The 21925-nt window shown below is 37.8% G+C and overlaps 3 protein-coding genes across 4 annotated transcripts; 1 reads left to right on the top strand and 2 right to left on the bottom strand.

The window, feature by feature from the left end:
• Nucleotides 1-2668: 2668 nt before the first annotated feature.
• LOC126790785 (FCS-Like Zinc finger 14-like) lies at nt 2669-5841 on the top strand. Its single transcript, XM_050517129.1, has 2 exons — nt 2669-3599; nt 5352-5841. The coding sequence occupies exons 1-2, from the start codon at nt 3055-3057 to the stop codon at nt 5512-5514; spliced, it is 708 nt and encodes a 235-aa protein (XP_050373086.1). The 5' UTR covers nt 2669-3054; the 3' UTR covers nt 5515-5841.
• A 348-nt stretch (nt 5842-6189) lies between these two features.
• Nucleotides 6190-7900, bottom strand: LOC126790793 (uncharacterized). Its single transcript, XM_050517139.1, has 3 exons — nt 7727-7900; nt 7562-7642; nt 6190-6346 (listed from the first exon to the last, which is right to left on the bottom strand). The coding sequence occupies exons 1-3, from the start codon at nt 7838-7840 to the stop codon at nt 6335-6337; spliced, it is 207 nt and encodes a 68-aa protein (XP_050373096.1). The 5' UTR covers nt 7841-7900; the 3' UTR covers nt 6190-6334.
• A 1615-nt stretch (nt 7901-9515) lies between these two features.
• LOC126790766 (biotin carboxylase 1, chloroplastic) lies at nt 9516-15166 on the bottom strand. Of its 2 annotated transcripts, none has more exons than XM_050517110.1 (16): nt 15013-15166; nt 14822-14887; nt 14048-14373; nt 13644-13785; nt 13236-13334; nt 13091-13147; nt 12434-12505; nt 12131-12220; nt 11955-12014; nt 11520-11705; nt 11342-11434; nt 11186-11267; nt 10797-10903; nt 10621-10696; nt 10343-10452; nt 9516-9881 (listed from the first exon to the last, which is right to left on the bottom strand). In XM_050517110.1, the coding sequence occupies exons 2-16, from the start codon at nt 14864-14866 to the stop codon at nt 9825-9827; spliced, it is 1602 nt and encodes a 533-aa protein (XP_050373067.1). In that variant the 5' UTR covers nt 14867-14887; nt 15013-15166; the 3' UTR covers nt 9516-9824. The 2 variants fall into 2 exon arrangements, with proteins under 2 accessions (XP_050373067.1, XP_050373066.1); XM_050517109.1 differs by having other exon boundaries at nt 14822-14891; nt 15013-15163.
• Between the last annotated feature and the right edge of the window lie 6759 nt (nt 15167-21925).

Raw genomic sequence — 21925 nt, 5'->3', positions numbered from 1 at the left:
TATATATATTTATTTTTACAAAAAAAAAAATTAACTCACCTCACTCGTGCATACATGCCAGTGTAATTGAGCTCATAATCCCAGCTCATCGACAACAATATTATGTTTCTTTTAAAGGTAAAATATTATGTCAATCACAATGAATTTCAGTAAACACTCAAGTCATATGATGCATCCATGGATTGCCAGTATTTAAGGCAATAGTAGTAGCTCCACCCAGAACCTGAACCCTAAATCATACCAAACAATCGACTCTCATGTGTCTCATCACTTTCCCTCTTTCTCTAAACGCTATGATCAGCATGTTTAGTCAGCACTTTAGTTTCACGATTTGGCCATTTTTCCCATTTTAATTTCATTTAAATTGTTGTGTAGTCTGCAGTTCTACACTGGATATCGATCGAAGAGGATACAAAGTTCAAGTACACTCGGGGTTGGCTTTCACATCAGTTTCAGTGACGCACAAAGATGCTCGAAAATATATAATCAACTTTGAAAATGACAATCAAGTAGTTGGTTATTGATTAAGTACGTTTTACACCAATTACACCATTAGACGAATCTTGATCAATTTGGCATTGCATGGATTAGAAGCTACTTGGCTACTAGCCTAAGAATTTAGACTCAGCATATCTGAAGGGAAAGCAAGCTGTTGTATGATGTTTTTAAATCTCCTTGGATGAGTACCAAATTCTTAGAATATCTGTTGTGGTTAACAAGATTAATTAAATTCTAGAATAGTTGGAGGATGACCATCGTGGAATTTTTAATTCAAGGTAGCTTGTCTCCAAGAACTGGGTTAGTGGTTAAAATTGGAATCATGGAGATCAAGTGCTCTATATATTTAGCATTTAAACAATGGTAAAGCCAATGAAATATTGAATATACATATAACCATTGGTTGATGAAAAGCATGATGAATAAGATTTATGCTTTTGGGTATATGTCTTCAAAAGCCACACAGAATGCTTTTAAAGGTAGGTGCTTTGTAGCTGAGTTTGCATTATAAAACTATGTGATAAGTACTAACATGCCAATTTGTTAAAGCTAATCATGATTTATTATGTATAGAGACTATAGATTCACCATATCTACCTTTGAAAATAGGGAAATGATTAGCGAGGAGAATATATGTTCATAGAGAGGACAATTTAGTTTTCAGCTAAAAATACTTTAACAATACTTTAAATTAAAGTGAATTACAGTATATTATGAATTTACCCTAAGTTTATTTTTACATATTCTGTACAGTATTATGAGAATAGCTTCCTAAAGTGAATTTTAGGGCTTAACATGAACTTAATTAAAAAAAGAGAATTCTTAAGCTCAAAAACTGCAAGACGCAAAATTTTTAAGAGCACATCATAGAATTATGCCCTTACGAAGAAGAGCACATGGCGACTAACACAACTAGCCGGCTAGGCACTAAAGTTAGTTGTGATTAATCGGATTTGAAAAGATGATAAGTTGAGCTAAGATTACCTCAATAATACTTTATAATAGAGTAAATTACACACATACACTATCATTATTTTAGTAATTGAACGCGAATATCTTAAGTAATTCTCGATTCACCGGTTAAAATGAAAATTCAATTTCGTGTTTTTGATATTGGCATATGCATCCATGCATGGTTTTGGAAGACTCTCATGGGACATGGTTATGGACTTACGGTAGATCTTCTCAGAGTGGTGAATCAGATTTTGTCTTGGGAAAATGGTTGCAATAATTATAAGAGAACCAGGTTCGCAAAAGTTAATTATCACCCAGAGCTATGTCCCCTTATAATAATTTTGATACATATGTGACAAAGAAAAGTGAATCATTGACCTCAAACTCACATCTGTCACCTTTCTCTTTGTTGGCTTTTTGCATCAATTGCATGGTGGCCTGGGGGCTTCTCTGCATTTTATAGTATTTGAAAATCCATCCTCGCTTTCCTAAATTTAGACAACTCCGGCCAGTCTTAAATAAAACCTAATTTATTTGAAAAAAAAAACAGTTTCATTTTTATGAAACCGCGACGTGAAGTCTTATAATAATAGAGAAAAATATGAAATAATATGAACACATTCCAATTTTATAAGCAATGATAATTGAAAATGTACAAATACTAAAATCTAGACAAACTCTAAAGAAATTATAATTACAACTAAATCATTACAAGATCTATGTTGAATTTCTACAATCGGTTAACTCGTAATATAACTATGTTATATTCCCACAATTGACTTATTAAATTACAATAATCACCCGAGCTGTTTGAAAAATAATCATAGTAATAACAAACTAGCCTCCTTGTGTTAAGTTGCGTAGAATTGGATTTTTTTTTTTTTTTAGAATGAGTTGAAATTGGAACATTGCGTGGTGCATTGAAAAAACGAAAGAAAAAAAAGTCCAAAACCTAATTAGCCAAATGATTGAGGACTAATATGAGAAAAGCTACCACGAAAAGCAATGAAAACGACAGCCAATAATTATTACAAAGTGCGTAAGTACCAGCACAAAGCCACAAACCTCTATTTCTATTTCTATTTCTATTCAATCTCCAAACCAAAATTAATTAAAGAAATAAAAAATAATTGTAAATTATTTCTTAATGGGAACAGTAGTTGTTCTTATATATGCTGCACACGCCTTTCCCCTGAAACCAGAGGTGTTAGAGAGGACCAGAGAGAGATAGACCTCAAAGGTGGTCTTCCTCTGCATCTCTCTCTCTCTCTCTCTCTAGAAAATCTCAAAGAGTCTCATTGATTAGAGAGAGAAGTACTTCTTCTACTTCTAACACTGAGTTTCTCAAAAACAGAACTCCTCTTCTTGCTTCTACTTCACTCTTCAGAGTTTTATAGATTTGCACTCTAAATATTGCTCACAACTCTCTCTCTCTCCAAAGCTTACATCTTTACCCGAAAAAGAGTCAAGACCTCTCTGTTTTTATCTACCCTCACTCTGTTTGGTCAATTTCATTTCTTTACATCTTCATCTCTCAATTTGAATCAAATTTGGACAATCTGATCCGTCAGAGGGAGACCCAGTTGGAAATTTTCAGGCAAGATGGAAACTTTTTCCGGCAGAAAGAGACCCACAATCAGTCTTTCTCTTTTCACTTCTTTCTCGGATTCAATTTCGAGTGACAAGTCCTTGAATTCGATCAAATCCCCCAGGAATTTCCAGGAGGGTGTTGTTGGGCTTGGCATAGTAGCTGCCATGACTGATTTGAGCAGAAACATTGAGGCTTCAAAGTCTCCGAAATCGAGCCCAATTCCCATAGTCTCTGCAGCTAAGCCTGCTGCTAATTTCAGAGGTGGGCTTGCTGTGGAGAAACAGCTTCAGGGAGTTGAGGTGGATGAGTTGTCTGAGAGCTATACTTGTGTAATTTCCCATTTTGGGAACAATTTGACAACAAAGCGTGTTTATTTTGATGATAAGCTGAGTGGAGTTGTTAATGATGCAAGCGTTTGTGAGGTGAGAAGAGGGGTGTTCTCTGCTTCACCAATGAGTGTTGGTGAGGTGGGGGCAGATTTTTGGGCTTCGGATTTTCTCAGTTCTTGTTATCTTTGCAAGAAGCAGCTTCATGGACTGGATATATTCATGTACAGGTATAAAGAATATATCAAAATCATATTCAATTTTTTAATATTGTTTTGATGCAAATTATTAGGAATTTGATATGCATATGATTAGTGTTTGGTTTAGAAAGTTATGTGGATTGTGAACCATGTTGATGTTTTTTCATCTGGGATTGGTTTTACTTAATATTTATGTTGGTTTATGCTGTGAGATTGTGCTTTAAAAATGGAATTGAAGCGATGAATGATTTAGAGGCATGGATGAATGTTAATCAATCTTTTCATTAAACATGTCTTGGTGTGGTCTTAATCTTTTGTTTAGTCTTATTGATAAATTCTGATATGTTTGGTCAGTTCATTTTCATAAATTTAATCTACGGTCGGTTTTTGAATTAGATTGGAGGATGTTGCTGATGGATCTGTATCAGCAGCTTGATGATTTTTCATTTTTATTTACATGTTTTTCTAAAAAGTTTTGCATGAAGTCATTTCATCATGTACATTCCCCGGGGTAATTTATGCGGAAGCTATCTGAATGATAAGATCTTAGAGAAGGCTTCTTGCTTTCTTTGAGCATATTAGAACAAGCTATTGTAAAGTCTTACATGATTGTTACTCGATTATCTGCAAGGAGTTTGTATAGCTTAATTTGGCTGATGTCTTTTTTTGGGTTATTATTGTGCAAAACTGCCATTCTGCCATTAATTCTTCCAGCAACTATTGAAGAGTAAAAACAGAAGTAGGGCAGGAAAGTAGGTTTTTCAAACCAAATCATAATTTGCAGGCAAAATAATGAGTCGGTCAATCTTTGTTGGACTGTAGCACCTCTTCCATTATTGGTATTGCATTTGTACTCGATTTTTGTTTTTTTTGTTTATCTTAACTGTATACATATTGTGCCACCCTGTAAACCAATCATTAGTTTGGCTATGCTTTCTCATTTAATTGTTGCATGTTTAAGAAGCAATGCCTAGTTTTAGCTTATAATTCATTGCAAACTTTTTCCTTATTTAAGACTTAGAAGTTACATATTAGATTGCAGTCACTTGTTTAATATGAGAGATGCCAATCATGCAGATGAATTATTACTAGTAATTCTAAAATAAAAGGGTCATTATTCTTGTTTGATTGGCAACGGCAAGGAATTTGTCTTTCCATCTACAAAATGAAGGATTGGTATTCTGGAACTCTTCACTTGTCAATTTCTTTTTCCTGCTAATATCCCACTGAATGAATGATAGGTTATTTTCTTTGTTGGAATTTAGTGATAGACTTATGATTAATTATGTACTGAAATTCCTGTGAGTTGTTTAAAATCGCCATTTTCCATCTTAGAAACTATGCTTTTAAGTTATGTCCGAAATTAAACCTCTACATCTGTCTCTTTTGGAGTACAAGACGTTCATTCAGAATTCTACTGCTTAGACATTTTTCTATTTTGTAAGAGAGTGATATCATTGTTACATAAACGTTTTAAGTTGGCCAGCTTTTATACACCATTGCAGTGGGATATTTGGATGCAATACTTAATTGAGAAGATTCCACTTGCTTTTGTTTGTTCAGATTTCTGATTTTCAGGTCTATTAGTAGAGATATTTTGTGACAGTGATAGAATTATCTTTTGCAATTGTGGTTCTTGGTTGCTTCAAATGTGTGGTGTTGAATTGCTTGGAATGGTACCAATGACTTTGAAAATAGGGATACTCTGCTATATACTTGGCATCTTCTAATCTAATGCCAGTCAGATTCACTAACAAAAGATTGAATGGCCCTTATTTGCAGAGGTGAAAAAGCATTTTGCAGCACTGAGTGCCGGGACAAGCACATTCGAAGCGACAATCACAAAGAGAAGTGCAGAACTGAAGCCATAAAATCACTTGATTACGCTGTATCATCACCATGCTCCAGTCCTCTGGTCTTCTCGGCTGGGGTTGTTGTGGCATGAACATTTTTATAAGTAAATAATACAGAAAGATGGGAACGGTTTATCCAAATAAAATGGTATAACTGGCATAAGAAAGAGTAGATAATTTTTGAGAGACCTGCTTGAACCAATTCCTACTCCGCACATCTTCTAGATTTGCAAGAAATATTTCAATTGAATGAGGAAAACTTTGTTGAGAAGTTGAAAGAGTATCAGCTCAAAGAGTGACGTGATATAGGTTTTGCATTTTAATGAAAGCCATAAAATGTCACTCGAACCTGTTGCTGTTGTATACTTATTACGTAATGCTCTTTGTTTTTCAATTTTAACATGGGGTCTTATTGTTTCCTCGAGTTTTAATGAGATTCATTTGTCGTATTATTAATTTACAATGCAACTCTTTTTTCATTATACTGTAAATATAACACTTGAGACTATTATGTTTCCCACCCACGATCAGAACAGTTGGCCTCAGAAACCTATTGTTCTTGCTCTCTCGTTGCATCTTCGCTAATTATAGAAGTTTGGTCCGGTAACAGTTTAACCAATTTGTAGTGGAAATAACAACCGAGTCAATATTCAACAATATTTCTAAACAATGTGACCTCGTCCGGCGCCGCAAAATGCATCAAAAGTACTGCAGAATCTGCCAGTGATGTACATTATAGTTGTATGAAGCTATGAGCATCAGGTGAATTCAATAAAATAGCCACATGACTTGACATTACTGTATAGTGTCAGCACATTGGTCAACAAACAATAGCGTTCAGCCTGGCATGAAATGCCAAATAAACTCAATTCTGAGAGGCCAGCCTAAACTTCATTGCGCTCCAACAGTTATCTATTCTTCAGCCTGCAGAATAGAAGTATTCATCAGTAGTTAGCTCTTTCCTGAAGTTGAAAACAATGTATACGAAACAGAGCTGAACCACAATTTCATATGCAAAAGCTCTCTCACACAAAAAGAAGAGATCTGCAATGCCGACAATGTGATTTTGTTACTACTATAAGATGCTGGAAAAGTAAATTTAAGTTTATAGGGCCAACTGGTGACCGTGCTTTCAAATTCAGAGGATTCTATGAGATTCTCACTGTGGAACTGGCAGCAGTTGGCAATAAATGGGAAATTTGAATAAACCCCAGTATCCAGAAAAAAAAGGGGTAACAAAAAGAAGCTCAGTGGTTGACATTTCCATATTCGCTAAGTTGTTCGCAGGAAGAGGCACACACGAGGACACCAGAACCTCCATAAAGAGGAGCCGATAGGAAACAACTACACCACTCGTGACAAAATGACAAGCCAGATAAATCTACCATTCCGAAATCTCAACTAGTTATGTCATCATGACTGAGCCTGTGCCCTAATTTCTGCTTGAAGCATCTGCATGTTAGTCAATTTAACTCGCACCAAGATAAAAATGGAAAACGTCTACATATGTGCAACTCTAAATGTCCACTAGCATTCTCAGCACAACGCTACTTTCTTGGTTGAATTAAAACATTCCATGCAGTAGGAAAGATTCGAGTAATGATGAATATAAAGAGCCACTTAGACAATGAACAGCCTCAACACTAACGACTCACATAGCAGCTAACTTCTTTCATCGCTCAACTTCCCACAAAAACCTCACTCAGGCCATCAAACTTATACCTCCACTGGCGCCAACACACCGACGGATGACATGCATTCGGTCTTTTGTTAATAAACATCAAAATCTATCGCGATCATGTCTACCTCTGGAGGCCCAGAACAAAACTGAAACAACATCTTCCGCTTGGCAAAAATGCTTTCTCACACGTAAATAAAACAAACCCTAACATGCCAAAACTGTCTCCCCCCCCAACTCAAAAATTACTTAATTCATGTGTTCATTGCATACTGGAATACATAAAACTGGGTTTATCATGAGAGCTGCTATCGTAACATTGCGAAAAATGTTCACCACATTCCTAATCATTAAATTAATCGAAACACACCCAATGTGCATTTCAATAATTCAACTGTTGAATTGAAAAATATTGCTTACAGCATTAAATAAACAAGAGAAAAACCAAAGTAAATAAATACCTGAGCAGCCGGATTCGGGTTCTGATAAGAATGCTCCAGGCCCACGATTCTGCTTTCAAGAGCTGCAAACGTATTCATCACCTACAACAACAAAACCCCCCACAAAACAAAAGATTAGGAAAAATAAAATAAAAAGAGAGGAAAGAAACAAGGTTGGGTTATTACATCGGAGGAAAGAGCGGAGCGATCGACGATGAGATCTTTCCAAATCAGGTGAGAAATTGCAGCTCCGGTCGAGGAGAAGCCCATACCGAACCACACCAAACGCGCTCTCATCATTTTTGCGTCTCCAAAAAAAAAAAACACTAATCGACCTTTTTCTGCTGACAAAGTTTTGAAGTTCCCTAGTTTTATACCACGTGTAAATGTCTTTTGTTTCCCATAGCTGCCCTTCAAAAGGCCTAAATTTAGAGAAAATTTCAATCTGGCGGTGGGTCATTTGATTAAATTATAATTTTACATATTTTTATTATTTGTGAAATGACTTTTATGGATATTGATGATTTTGAACTAGAATTTCGGGTTTAGAGTTTAAAGTTTATGATTTAGGGTATAGGGTTTTAGAGTATAGGGTTTAGGATTTAAGATTTAGGGTATAGAGTTTTATAGTTTAGGGTGTAGGGTGTAGGATTTTAGAAAGAAATCCAAAATAGTCTTTAATAAAATAGCTTAAATATGATTTTTTAATTAAATCATAAGTGTCAAATGGTGATTGGAATGTGGTACCAGTAGACATTGCCACGTGTTCTCTGGAAAGACTGAAAAATTCCTTCGAATTTATATATTAGTCCCCAACTTTTAGGGAAAATGGAAAATGTTACACAAATGTTCGACATGTTGGAAGGAAGACATATTAATCTCTTGGCTTAGAAAGTCTTTGAAAATGTCTCTAACTTTGTTTAGAGTTCGTGTTTGTGTAGTTCGGTTCATGTGTTACTTTTGTTTTAATTTTTATTACGAATTATATCTTGTCGGGGTTGTTTATGATACCTGAATCGATGTCGTACGCTCGTCATAAAAATACTTCGTACAGTACAAAAGATTTGAACTTTGTTGAACCACATTTAACACATTCACAACACGGTTGCTATTTGTATGATTTTATCACATATCTAGTTATTTACGTGTAATTGAACAGATAACCACATTATCACATTGACAATAATTTTTCATATACTTGTGAATATGACTTATGTGGAGTAGTCATCTCTAATACAACGAAAATCTACTACAATGACAAGAAGTTTGATGCCTCTTCCTTAATGTTACCTTACTTGATTTACCATGCATTACAAATTCGTTGACATTGTCCTTGTTAGCCCTTGAACAAACGGCTTGATGTGATAATCACTGAGGTTGGTTCCATAACATTACTTTGACCGATGATACCACACTGGTTATATGTCGTTGGATCATATACACTGGCCTTCTTTCGCCCATTTCAGAACGCTTTCATGCCTTTGGCTCCAAGCCTTTCTTCGCTTACCGGAGATATCAGAATATCAGATTAGTGTTAAACTGTTAATGTTATCTGGGAAGTGGTGGAGGATATCAGATCAGGGTTAATGTTTAGCTGTGAAGTGATGGAGGTTGTCCCTCCGAGAACCTTCTATGGTTTTGCAAGAGCCGGTTGGGGTCTCCGGGAGTCGAACTCATCTCGAAGTCACCAACACCTTATGAGATACCTGCTTGTGAAAAATGTTCACGGTCGGATTGCTCTTACATGGTAGTATAAGCAAAAAAGGATAGTCTGGCCTAGCTCTACACGACTCCAAACAGGGAAAATGGAGACTTCATATAACATGACACCATGGTCTTCCTGCCTTTTTTTTTCTGGATTAAATGAGCACAACAAAAGGAAGCACTGCGTAATTTACATGTTACCACAATTCAAAAGTTTACTCTGAAATTCCAAATGTAGAGTTCAATCAACAACAAAACAATAAAATTCAATAAAAAATGACAACTTCAATCAGAATTAGGATGAAACTCAATAATGAAAGAAAGCATCTTGCATAGTATGATGGCATGAATGAGTCTGCAGAACCCTTATTAATTCTATATATATGACATGCGACACTAGTTTTCACTATAGGAACTTATCAAAATTTCAAATGGAATTCCATAATGCAAGGCATGTCAATTTTACAACTGTTACAATAGGAACATCAATTACACATTAAGGTACAAAAAAGTGAATGTGTTTTCCACATCTGAAATGTGGTAAAAAAGAACAGGAAGTAGCGATACTGGAGCAGTCCATCTACGCACTTGCACTAGCTAGTTCTTTTGGTGGGGATGCAGGCAACACTTGTTGGGGCTGTATGCAAAGTAAAGCGGCACTGCAAGCATCAGCAAACTAAAAACAGAACAGAAATATACAATTCTTTTAAGGGAAATATAAGAAAATTGTTCAATAAAAACAATTTTGAATTACGTTATCTGATATTAGATATAGATTTCCACCAGTTCATTCTAATATGGATGGATATGGATTCACAAGACATGCAATTTTCAAAAGTGCGGCAAGCGGGAAAAAGGGCTTCAAATATGAAAGACTTTACAGGCACTACTATAAACCAGCCAAGATCTCAAAAAAAAAGAAGGAATGATGTAGGAAATGTTATTTGACTCATTAAAACTTTAGAAGCACACTCTAGTTTAAAGCATATTACTTAAAATTTGTCGCACCAAGAAAACAGTAGTGACCACCATTATTTTGGAAATAAAAATAATTAAGTCACTAGTAAAGTCATGTTCAAGGTTAAAATTGCTTCTTACCGCTGCTAGCTCCTCTTCATGCTTGGGAATAAAAGCAGTATCGACCTTCCCGTTCTTGAAATCCTCTATCTCCAGGATCAGCTTATGATATTCAATAGTTGTAGGAACACCTGTGAACAAAAGTGATAATTAAAATATAAAAAGTAAAATATCCAACACCAAAACCTGTCGCTTCTATTGTAAATTTGATTCGCTCAAACAAGCTTTCTTTCATATAACTGGCACATACATACATGTATATTAATATGATTTTTTTTATACAATGAACTCAACATTACCTGTTATGATAGTGTCGTTAAGAGCTCTTTTCATCCGATCAATTGCCTTTTCTCTTGTTGGTGCCCACACAATAAGCTATTTAAAAGTTGATAAAATATTTAGAAATGGAACCTCAAAAAGTATATTTAGTTACTTGTATAAGCAATGGTAGACATGACTTTTCTTGGGCACACACCTTTCCAAGAAGGGAATCATAGTTTGGAGGAACCACATAATCAGGATAAACATGACTATCCATTCTAACAAATGGACCACCAGCTGGTAAGTAAGCTGTTATTCTACCTGCAAATGAGCAGAATTTTAGAATTAGATTATAAAACTGAAGCATAGATTGTCATTGTTCCATCCAGTACAAGCACGAGCACCATAAAGCATCGAAAAGCTAGAAGTGCTGGCATAGTTATCGACACATTGACCTTTGCAATATAACTTAGAACCCATGTCATAATTAACAAGGCCTGTGCGCATCCCAATAACCCAATACATGATACAATACAAAGTAATGAGTGAGGGATCCCAAAAGTAAAGGGTTTGTTTACCATAAACCATAACATCTACACGTACCTGGCCCAGGTCGGAATCCTTTAAAAGCATCTTCTGCATTGATACGACATTCAATTGAATGTCCTCTGAGCACAATATCATCCTGTAGAAATATGATTATCAAATATCCTACTAGTCTACTGCAGATACTTGAGGGTGCTGAAATTTGTTATATACCTGTGTCAATCGAAGTTTTTCTCCCATAGCGACACGGATTTGTTCTTCAATCAAGTCAACAGAGGAAATCATTTCTGTCACAGGATGCTCAACCTGTGGTTCAGTTGGGGAGAGAATTAGCATAACTAAGAAAAGTTCTGTATTAATTAAAGACTTTGGATACTGATTGTAGTTTAACCTGAATCCTAGTGTTCATTTCCATGAAGTAAAAGGAACCTCTTTCGTCCAGAAGGAACTCAATGGTTCCAACACCAATGTAACCAATAGATGCTGCCGCAGCAACTGCTGCATCACCCATGGCTTTCCGCAATTCTGGAGTCAACGCAGGAGAGGGTGCTTCTTCTAGCAGCTTTTGGTTCCTCCTCTATGATAGTTCAATAGACAAGAAACAATTTGTCAGGTGTCATGGCGTTTGACCTTTTTTTCATAAAAAGATAGAGAACAAGCTAAATAAGTAGATAATCTATTTTCTTTGGTCTGACATTGATATATTTCTGAAGTTACTTCAATTGTTATCACGTAAGATATGACCAGGTTTTGCCTGTCTAATGGATAATTAGGTATCCGATATAAATTTGTATATAAACAGCTGCATTAGGCTGCTTAGAAGTACCTGGATGCTGCAATCACGCTCTCCAAAGTGAACAACATTACCGTACATATCCGCAAGAACCTGTAATGACGAGGGATGAACCAAGAGGTTACATGCCAGTATTGAATATCAATCTGTATTAGGTTTGCATATGTACCAGTGTAAGATTTTGCAGAGATTATCATTAAGTCCTTTACCTGAAATTCAATGTGTCTGGGATTTACTACATACTTTTCTAAATAAACTCCATCATTTCCAAAAGCAGCTGCAGCCTCGCTCTTTGCTGCCTGAAACCAATCAGATGATGAAGAAATTAAGGCATTGGGTAACCCTATTAATACAAAAAGACTATTCATTTATAGAGGACATGATCAATTGAAATATGAAGTCATTTTTGAACTTATTTGACGTAAAGTCACAATATACTACCAATTTTGTTTACTTTGTTTTTGAAGTTAGAGAAGTATTTCATAAAAGGAAACTAAAATAAACTGGCATACCTGTAACAACTTCACAAACTCTCCAGGCTCTTTAGCAAGACGCATGCCACGTCCTCCACCACCGGCTGTTGCCTTAAATAGAGCAATATACTAATCACTTTACAGCAACAAGGAGGATAACATACAAATTTGTGCATCCGCCTCATGATTTCTAAGTACCCATTTTAGTCAAAACTTGTGTTTACTTCATTCAAATATTAAACCTCTTTTCTAAATGTACAAATTAAAGTAAACATATCTAACACACTAGTAAAGCTCAATAAATAAATAAATAAATAAAACATCCTTTAGGTCACAAGATTTGACTAGTGAATTAAGCCCCTTGATGAAGGCTTTTCTTATTAGGCTCCATCCAAGATTTAAATTATAAGTTACATAAGTATTGACCAGCTTTCAGAAACAGCAAATCTTCCAAGCCTTTTGTCTTCTCTATTAAAATTATTGAAAATTTCTTGAGCAACCATATACATAGCATGTCCTCAGCCAAATTTATCTCATTGTAATACTGATTCCTTTTATCAAATAAGTCTATACCACAATATTACCCTTTTCCACAACATCATACTAGGAGAATTTTAAATTTGAAGTTTGTAGTTAAGATGCAAGGTTGTGCACTGTAAATTCTTTATATCATGAGACACTAATAAAATTATTTACCTTGATCATAACAGGATAACCAATCTCCTCGGCAAGCTTGATTCCTTCCTCTGTGCTCTGTAGAATGATATTATTGAAAATAAGCATTTACCAAGAAATCCAATCATAAAGTTATGTAATTAATACCTACAGTTTACTCGCATACCTTTAGTAAACCATCACTTCCTGGTACAGTTGGAACACCTGCTTGCTTCATTGTTTCTCTTGCAGTGGATTTATCACCCATAATGCGAATACTTTCAGGCTGCAGATTTAAAAAAAAAAAAGAAAAAAAAAAGGAGAAACTTTAGCCATATCACTTGAGTAAAATTAACCATATGAAGCATAGACAAAATATCAGAATATCAGATAATATGTACTAAGTATTCTGTCAAGTTGAAAATTTATTACAGAATCACTACAAACGAAATAAGAATAATAATCAGTCACATGAAAATTTGACCATAAGCTATACACTAATAAATCACTGGTTCATGAATAGCATCCAACCATGAGATCAATGTAATAAACTTGGATACTTCAATTCATGAAGCTTTCCAATTGAAGTACTAACCTTGGGACCAATAAAGTTGATTCCATGTTCTTTGCACATTTCAACAAAAGATGCATTCTCAGATAGGAAACCATATCCAGGATGAAGCATTGTACATTTACGACTAATGGCAGCAGATAAGACATTTGGAACCACTAGGTACCTGTGATCAGACAGATAAAAAAAAAAACTTAACCCTTGTCATCTGAAATAAATCTAGGATGATAGTTAACTAAAATGCCATAATATAAAATAACAGGTGCTTTACAGGGAAAAAAAAAAACTTCTGTCATCTAGTGGAGGGTTTTCCTTACAATTCCTCATAAAACTCCACTGATCAATTATATAAAGATCTTCACTAGAAAACCAAAAACTGAGAGGAAGGAAAAGCATTGGAGAGAACAAGTCAACAGATAACTACTTACGACTGACTGCTTGCTGCTTCCCCAATACAAACAGATTCATCAGCCAATTTGACATGAAGCGCATCCTTGTCAATTGTTGAGTAAACAGCCACACAGGGAATGCCCATCTCATGCGCTGTTCGAATAACACGAACAGCAATTTCTCCTCTATTTGCCACCAGGATTTTTTCGGCACGACATGTAGCATGGAGAGCTCCGGCATGCTTCCTTGATCTATAACTAATCTGAGCACCCTGAGCTCTCTGCCTCAAAAAGCTAACTTTATTTCCCACCATGAAGCTACATTGGGAACTCCTGATCTCTCCAGTTTGTCCAAAAAATAACCTCTTCCAAATACAAAAATAACAAAAACCCAAAACAAAGTGACTACAATATACACAATGACCACTTCAGGCAATCAAAATTCAAAAAATGAAATTCAAAAGACAGTATAACAAGGAGAACTCATCCGTAATTCATTAAGCAAACCAAAACTTGACTTCTGCCTAATTATAATCAATCCATTGCAGCCTAGAAGTAGAAATTTAAGGTTGTCTTTAATTCATCCCAATTCTCTAACAACTGCTAGTCCTAATTTACATAACAACTAAAAATTTCAGTGCAAATAACAGCTTATCCGTACAAATCAAATTTCAGGCTTATAAACTTGAACCAAATCTGGTACAAACCCAAACAAAGACATATTCATATTTCACATGCATCAAATTCAAACTAACCCAAACTCAACCGTACACTCAAAACCCAAACCCGAAAGTTGAGGTGGTGGGCACTCACCGGAGTTGGAGTAACAGTCTTGCAAACGGGCATGATGGCGTCCATATCTCCGAAGCCTACAGAGACCTAACTAAAAACCCCAAGTCAATAAACATAAGTGCATGCTAAAAAACCGCGAACAAATCAAGAACTGAAACCCAACAAATAAAAACACAACAAAATGCATGGGGGCCATTTCGGGACCAATCTACCTTGTGTCTCAGTAGATGCTACGAGAGATCAGAATGAAATGAATGACAAGCAAATAATGTTTAGGAGATTTGTAGAGAGAGAGAGAGAGAGAGAGAGAGAGAGAGAATAAGAAGGGAGAGGAGATGGGAGTGGTCGATGAAAACGAGGGGAGTGAGAGATTGAATGCTCCGCCCAAATTCTGTCACTCTGATGTCACTGAAATCTCTCTCATTCGGGATTCCTCTACTTCACCTCGAGTCTCTGCTGTTTGATGCCTACAATGTGATCCTGACCGTAGGATTAAGGCCAAGGGTTGAGATTGCGCCGTGTCAGAAAAAAAAACAAAAAAAACATTAGTTGATCCACCAAAATTTATGAATTTGGTAGGGTGGGCACAGTCCGGTCCGCGCCGGTTCAAGCTTCTGATGATTATAAATTGTGAAAATATCGAATTGAGACATGGTAATCGATTTCATATAGTTCGATTATCTCATGAAACTCATGTTGATCATACATTGCCTTTCAATATAAGAAAAAAGCCTTCATGTCACATGAAAATTATTTTCCTTTATGGTACATTCTAATGATTATTTGAAATCGTTATATTAAAATTTAATAGTTTATTCTCATTATTATTCTGAAACACGATCGAAGGAAAATAACAATAATAATAAATATTAAAACTTAGGCTAAGCAGTTTTTAATTAAGTCTGTGTTTCAGGATGAAATAATTGTGTATTATTGAATGATATGGGGGCCTATATATAGGCATTACAAAACCACAATCCCGTAGGATTCGGAGTCCTAATCTATTACGGAGATGCTAATCTATCTCCTAACAGGAAACCTATTAGGCTAAGACACACATAAGGGTAGAATAGTAATTCTCCCGGAACACTCCCCCTTGTGTCGCATGCCTAGGTTGCATGGTGCACACATCGTTGCCTCGGTAAAAACCTTGTCAAGCAAAATAAAAACCTCTTGGGTAAAAACAAAAGCTTGATCGAAGGGAAAAAGAGCACAACGCACCGTCTACATTTGATAGCATCATGTGAGCTAGACTCCCCCTGAAGTCTACGAAACAACTCCCCCTGATTAGTGTCATAATCATGGAGTACAAAGAACAACGTATACAACGTTCATTACATGCTTCTCAAACGTAGTCTTGGGCTAATGATTAATCATTAATCTAGCCACACATCCTTAGATCATCCATGCTATACTTAGCCAAACTTAGATCTTAGGAAACAAGATTGCATAACAACTCAAAACAATAGTTTGCAATGAAAATCAGATTCTCGGGTAGAATGACCTTCACTCACTTAAATGGCCATAACGTCTTCGTCAAAATAGGTATCAGCGAACCGTAAAATGTTCTGAAAAGTAGACACCCGTGTCTTTCTAGTGACATAAGGTTCACAACCTCATCCGATCGGAGCAGTTCACAATGCTCTGTCGAAGTTGACTGACTTGCAAATTTCCGGACAGGACTGTCCTACTTTGCTACAACGGCCATAACTCACTCAATATGATAGCTATGAACGAATGGTTGATGTCCATGGAAAGTAGACACATAGGCCTTTCGAACGGTACCATCACCATATTTCATCGAGCGAGCTGTCTTGTAGGTCTCGTTGAAGTTGACCTACGAAACTGGACAGATTCTGATTTGTCACATTTAATGTGTCTTTCGCGAAAAGAATGGGGGAATGGACCAATGAAGGACTGATTTTGGTCCAAGACGGAACCGTACGCATCCTCTACGCTACCAGTGTCGACTGCTACACCAAGGCGTACGTTGATGTTGCTGAAGCTGCTGGCGGCGTTGGTGTGGATAGGATTTGTGTTGGTTCACTAAGTGTAGAACTAAACCCGTGTCAAAGAAGCAATGCAAGTCCAATGACAATGCATAGGCGCATAGTTAATCACGTCATAATGAAAGCAATAGTGTCCCAACAACACTAACATGTAGGAATGTATAGCTCATTGAATCTCTTCATCATCTATACTTAGACGGAATAGAGAATCAAGAATTAGCTTCATATGAACACATATGGGTATGAGTTCTTGCAACCGATTGTACTACGTTCTCTCGAACGTCGCAATCTGATTACATAAGCTCTCCGTGGTCTGGAGGCATTTAAAGTCCCTCGGGCACTCTCATATCTGCGTCAAGATCCCTTTACAGATATGCAATGACCACTATCATATGCTGCAAATCAGTTTTCATGGACACTACTACTGATCAAGTAGCGGAAAGCAATTATGTCCATAACGAGAGAATATAACTCATCGTAGTCAATACTAGGATAATGAGACAATCTTTGCGCCATAAGTCCTGCATATATCGCATGACTTCATCTTTCTCATTACACTTACGAACAACGACCAACATAACAAGTCTAGTTCAGCCTGTATTGATTCTTTCCACTTCGGTCAAGTTGCTCATCGTTGATGCTTTACAACGGAATAAGAGCATAAGCGAATACATCATCAATCATGGGAGATCAATACATTAAACACACGCGCGCGTTGTATACGATCAATTCGTGAGAGTTCTATTCTTCTCTAATATCAACAAAATGAGTCTGTAGCGTCCCACAGAAACTTAGTTGATACACATGTTTATAGGATATCTCTTGATGATGGGCGAAATACTTGTGCCTACGCACTTCGCTTCTTTCTAGTTTTGATTCTAGAGAATAATGGTCTCCCCCTCATCTAGGCAGGAGCCAAGACCGAAGCTATGACCCTTACTAGTCCATCTTTGCGTTTGCCGCCCTTGTTTTGTGGTGCAATGCCACGGGCGCCGACAACACCACAGCGTACGATGGTGCCATCGCCGGCTTCCTTCCCACTGTCAGGGATGGTGCCAACGGTGCTAGGACCAGGTCATATGAAATTCTCTCATATTCTGAGAGTCCCAACCTTACCGGCACATCACAGCATTTATGTGCAATCTCGTCACTTTCGCAATATCGGTAAAGTCATTGAGCATCGAATCTTTGACTTTCTGGAGGTCGATAATGCGTTGCACATTTACTCACTTTGAATAGTGCGGGATCTTAATAAGACATAGTGCCACACCACGTCAATTCCTGGCGTTAAAACCAGAATGGGAGCATTCCATATCTCCCCCTAACGACGGGAAGTATGTCTCATCAAAGTGACTGTCTGCTAATATCGCAGGATAGAGATCAACGGTTGTAGATTGGAAATAGCGGACAAGTGTTGGTGATTCATAAATCATAACCAACCAGAATACTTAATCGTTTCAAGTAGACCCATTGAGATAACTACAATAGAGGCACATAAACAACTTTAACCAAATAGGCGTTAGTGAAAAGAACGTTGGGATCGTATCCAGTGACTATCTGGTACGCACTAAACACTTGGCAAGTTGTGGGTCTGAAACGAATAAGTGTCGCTGCATGCAACATCATTACATATCCCCATGCAAAAATCGGCAGGTTAGTACCCATAACCAAGTCCGAGCTCTGCTAGATCATGCGGTGAATGAACATGAGGAATAATATGTTCAACGACGATCCTAGTAGATATGCAAAACGAAATCATCAAAGTCGTGGAGGTGAACTCTCCAATGGTATCCATTCAAATAGATTTGAGAGGATAGGAAGGGTGGTGAGCCCTTAGTATGATGATCATAGCTAAAAACTTTAGCGAATGCAGCGTTTCTTGTGGAAAGCAAAGCGACGTGTGACCAACGCGTCGATGCTCTTAACCTATGCCATAAAAATACCGAAAAATGTCTGTATTCGGTTGGATAGGGTCCACTAATGTCACCTTAAATACTTTGTAAGAATGGAATGTTCTCGGTTGGAGCCTTAGCAAATAAGGACTTCCTTGAAATCTAGCAAAAGAACAAGCTTTGCAAAATGAGCGATTGACATTAGAGATTGTCATGGAGGCATTAGAAGACACGGGAGGCATCACAAGCTCCTGTGAAGGAGGGGATTCCGCCACCGACGGCCTTAATGCCATGGAGCCGCCGAAATAGGCAGGCTCGGCCTCACCGTGTGGAGCATGGGTGAGGTGGTCCTCCAATCGCTTCGTGAAAATGAAAAAGAGATGATAATGTGAATTTTAAAGAACTCGAATCATCATATCTTGTTCAAAATGACCAAAAAAACGATCATGTCAAAACCGAGAAGACAGTAAAACCGAACCCATGATTCAAAGAATCTTGAGTTACATAAAGCTACTGCTGCAGGCAAGCAAAACGATGTCTACAGGCTAACAAAGCTACTGTCGAAGCTTGAAAAAGATACTGTCAATGAAATCTGACAGATTTATTCCTCTCCATTCTTAACACAAATATCAAGATGGAAATCCATCATTGGCATGTATGGCCTTTAAAACTTAGCAAGGCACGAAGATATACAACACAATCTCCGCACGAGATCCGTAAAACAACTACCTGCGCCGTAGGACAGTGTGGGTGGTTACGCAATTAGCAAGACACTCGATTTCACGGCGGGACATTCTCAAAATGAAGATTAAGAGAGTCAACGACGCGGTGAACTTCTCTACACAATACGCCGTAGGATATTGTAAGAGAGGGGATTGAAACAAATGGCAATCCCATCGAATGTATCACATGGCAATAGAACTACATTCTTCAACTCAAGAGTTGGAAAAACATGGTATTGGAGCAGTTGAATACCAAACGATCTGGGTTGTAAAAACCATCCAATTGGTGCGGGTGGTCACCAATAATAATAAAATCATTTGAGCTATGAAATGACTTGGAGAAAATCGGAAAATTAACCGGAAAACCATGTCAATATAACTCAAAACCGGGTGAAATTTGGACTGGGAAAACTTGGCAGCAAGAACTGCTGAAATATGCGGAAAACATGACGAGAAACGACGGAAAAAAAATCGTCGAAAGCCGGCGGCACCGAGTGCCGGAAAACTGGCCGCCGGCGGCCGGAGCCGGCCGGTATGGAGGCCGTAACTTCAGGTCCGACAGGGAACGCCGTCCGGAACAGGATGGCGGTGCCGAAAACGCCGGAATATGGCCGGAAGGCGGCGAATACGCCGGTAAAACGTCAAAAAACGTTCCGGAAACGCCGGAACAATAACCGGGAAAAACGACGTCAATTTTGACGTTCCGAGGTCCGTTTTCCAAATTTCAAAGTCCAAAATCACAATGTAGTGCTATTGGGGTCCCATGTAACCCAAAAGCGGCCAATTTAAAAACCACGTGAGTTGCAAACGTTGACCATGCATGCTAAGCCAAGGCAAATAAAATTCTCACGAGTCCAAGAAAGACGAGAATTTTTATAGAATATGCCAATATTTAATACAACACAAACAAGCTTCCAATTCCAATAGACGACTTAGGATAAAGTCGAGCAATAATCATGGCAATGCCAACGTCATACTTGAAAAATAGTAAGCAGAAGACATAGTCAAAATAGAGTGACTAATCAAAAGTCCGTAGCAACAAAATCTTGCATATCGGATTGGGCGGAGCCTTAGCCTGAGGCTCAAAAATGTTTGCTTACTTGAGAATGGAAGAATGTTACTTTTCCATCTCCAAAATTCCCTCAAGAAATAGATACAGGTGCCAAAAAGGGCATGCGTTTCTTGGATGTGGAGTATGCATCAAGGTCAACTCTGATAATACAACGTCATAGACGTTCATTAAATCACTTTAAGTGTGTCCCATAGAATTCTTTATTTTTGGGATCTTTTGTCAGCAAATAGTGCTGCATCAGAGTAATGAATCAACTCAAATAAATGAGTACGTAGACCTTGGGATTATCGTTTATAGGCATGAGTTTAAGAAAACTCAAACATTCAAATAACAGTCGCGATGGCGACGCATCCATAAGAAACGAGGGTTGGTTAGGTTTCGAATAATCGAAATATTCAAGTATGTAACCGAAATTAGAAGGGTTGTGATGTATATGGTCACAAAATAATCGATGCATATCGGCGATTCTCATGATCGCACCCAAAACAGCGGTGCACTCAGGCGACCACACGAAATCGATATCTTCCTTTTTAAATAATAACGTGACTCCCCCAGGACCGTCACACGAAAAACGTCGACCAAGAGGGGAATCATATCCCTCTTTGGTCTCATCGGCGTTATAAGAAAGGCCGGAAAAGAAGACATGAAAAAAAAAAGGCTAATAGCGCCCGATAATTTATATATATATATCTTCAAAAGCAGCAACTTTAAGAAAAACATACTTGTTAGTCTGCCAAATAGACCGCATATAAGTAAATTGCTCTGCAAATCGATCGTCATGCATGAAGTTGCTTGTTGAATTCCTTTTCGATCTTCGTCCGATGACATAAAATCTTGGGAGGGTACGATCAAAATCGTATGTAGATGACAAAAGTATCATCCATCTCGGCATGAATGTCATCACCATAGTACGACGAGTGATCACTTTTCCTATACAAGCACGTGAAACATAGTTAGAAAACGAAAACGTGCAAATAAACGATTTAATAAGCAATAGGAAAATAAAAAGGAAAAAAGAGAAATAGTTTAAAGGCCCAAAAGGGTAGAGAAGACGGGAGTAGCTTCTCTTGAGCGAAGAGTTTGCTTGTGCAGTTTGCGTTCATTGCGTATATATGCGGGAGGAGCAATTTTGAATCCTCTGATGCGGGGTTTTTCGGGGCAAAAAGATGTTTTTGCGGAGCGAATGCGGAGGATACCCTGCGGGGCTGCGGAGGCTGCGTGCAGGGGCAGCAGGGGGGGCTGCAGGGGTGCGTGCAGGGCTGCGTGCGGGGCAGCGTGCGTGCGTGCAGGGCTGCGTTGCGGGGGCTGCAGGGCAGGGCAGCGTGCGGGGCTGCGGGGGCAGCACGCAGGGGCTGCGCGCGGGGCTGCAGGGGCAGCATGCAGGGGCTGCGCGCAGGGGCTGCGGGGGCTGCGTGCAGGGGCTGCGGGGG

This window comes from Argentina anserina, chromosome 4 (assembly GCF_933775445.1).
Source record: "Argentina anserina chromosome 4, drPotAnse1.1, whole genome shotgun sequence".
NCBI lineage: Eukaryota > Viridiplantae > Streptophyta > Magnoliopsida > Rosales > Rosaceae > Argentina > Argentina anserina.
Note: the sequence above shows the minus strand (reverse complement) of the source record. Positions and strands in the feature narration are given on the sequence as shown.

Bases quoted from the DNA above. Each gene is read 5' to 3' on its own strand.
- LOC126790785 (XM_050517129.1), top strand. From the start codon at position 3,055: ATGGAAACTTTTTCCGGCAGAAAGAGACCCACAATCAGTCTTTCTCTT. The intron at 3,600-5,351 runs GTATAAAGAATA...CCTTATTTGCAG, and splicing joins CTGGATATATTCATGTACAG to AGGTGAAAAAGCATTTTGCA.
- LOC126790793 (XM_050517139.1), bottom strand. From the start codon at position 7,840: ATGATGAGAGCGCGTTTGGTGTGGTTCGGTATGGGCTTCTCCTCGACC. The intron at 7,643-7,726 runs GTAATAACCCAA...TTGTTGTTGTAG, and splicing joins GCTCCGCTCTTTCCTCCGAT to GTGATGAATACGTTTGCAGC.
- LOC126790766 (XM_050517110.1), bottom strand. From the start codon at position 14,866: ATGGACGCCATCATGCCCGTTTGCAAGACTGTTACTCCAACTCCG. The intron at 12,015-12,130 runs GTAAAGGACTTA...TCGTCATTACAG, and splicing joins CCAGACACATTGAATTTCAG to GTTCTTGCGGATATGTACGG. The intron at 11,706-11,954 runs GTACTTCTAAGC...GAACTATCATAG, and splicing joins AGCGTGATTGCAGCATCCAG to AGGAGGAACCAAAAGCTGCT.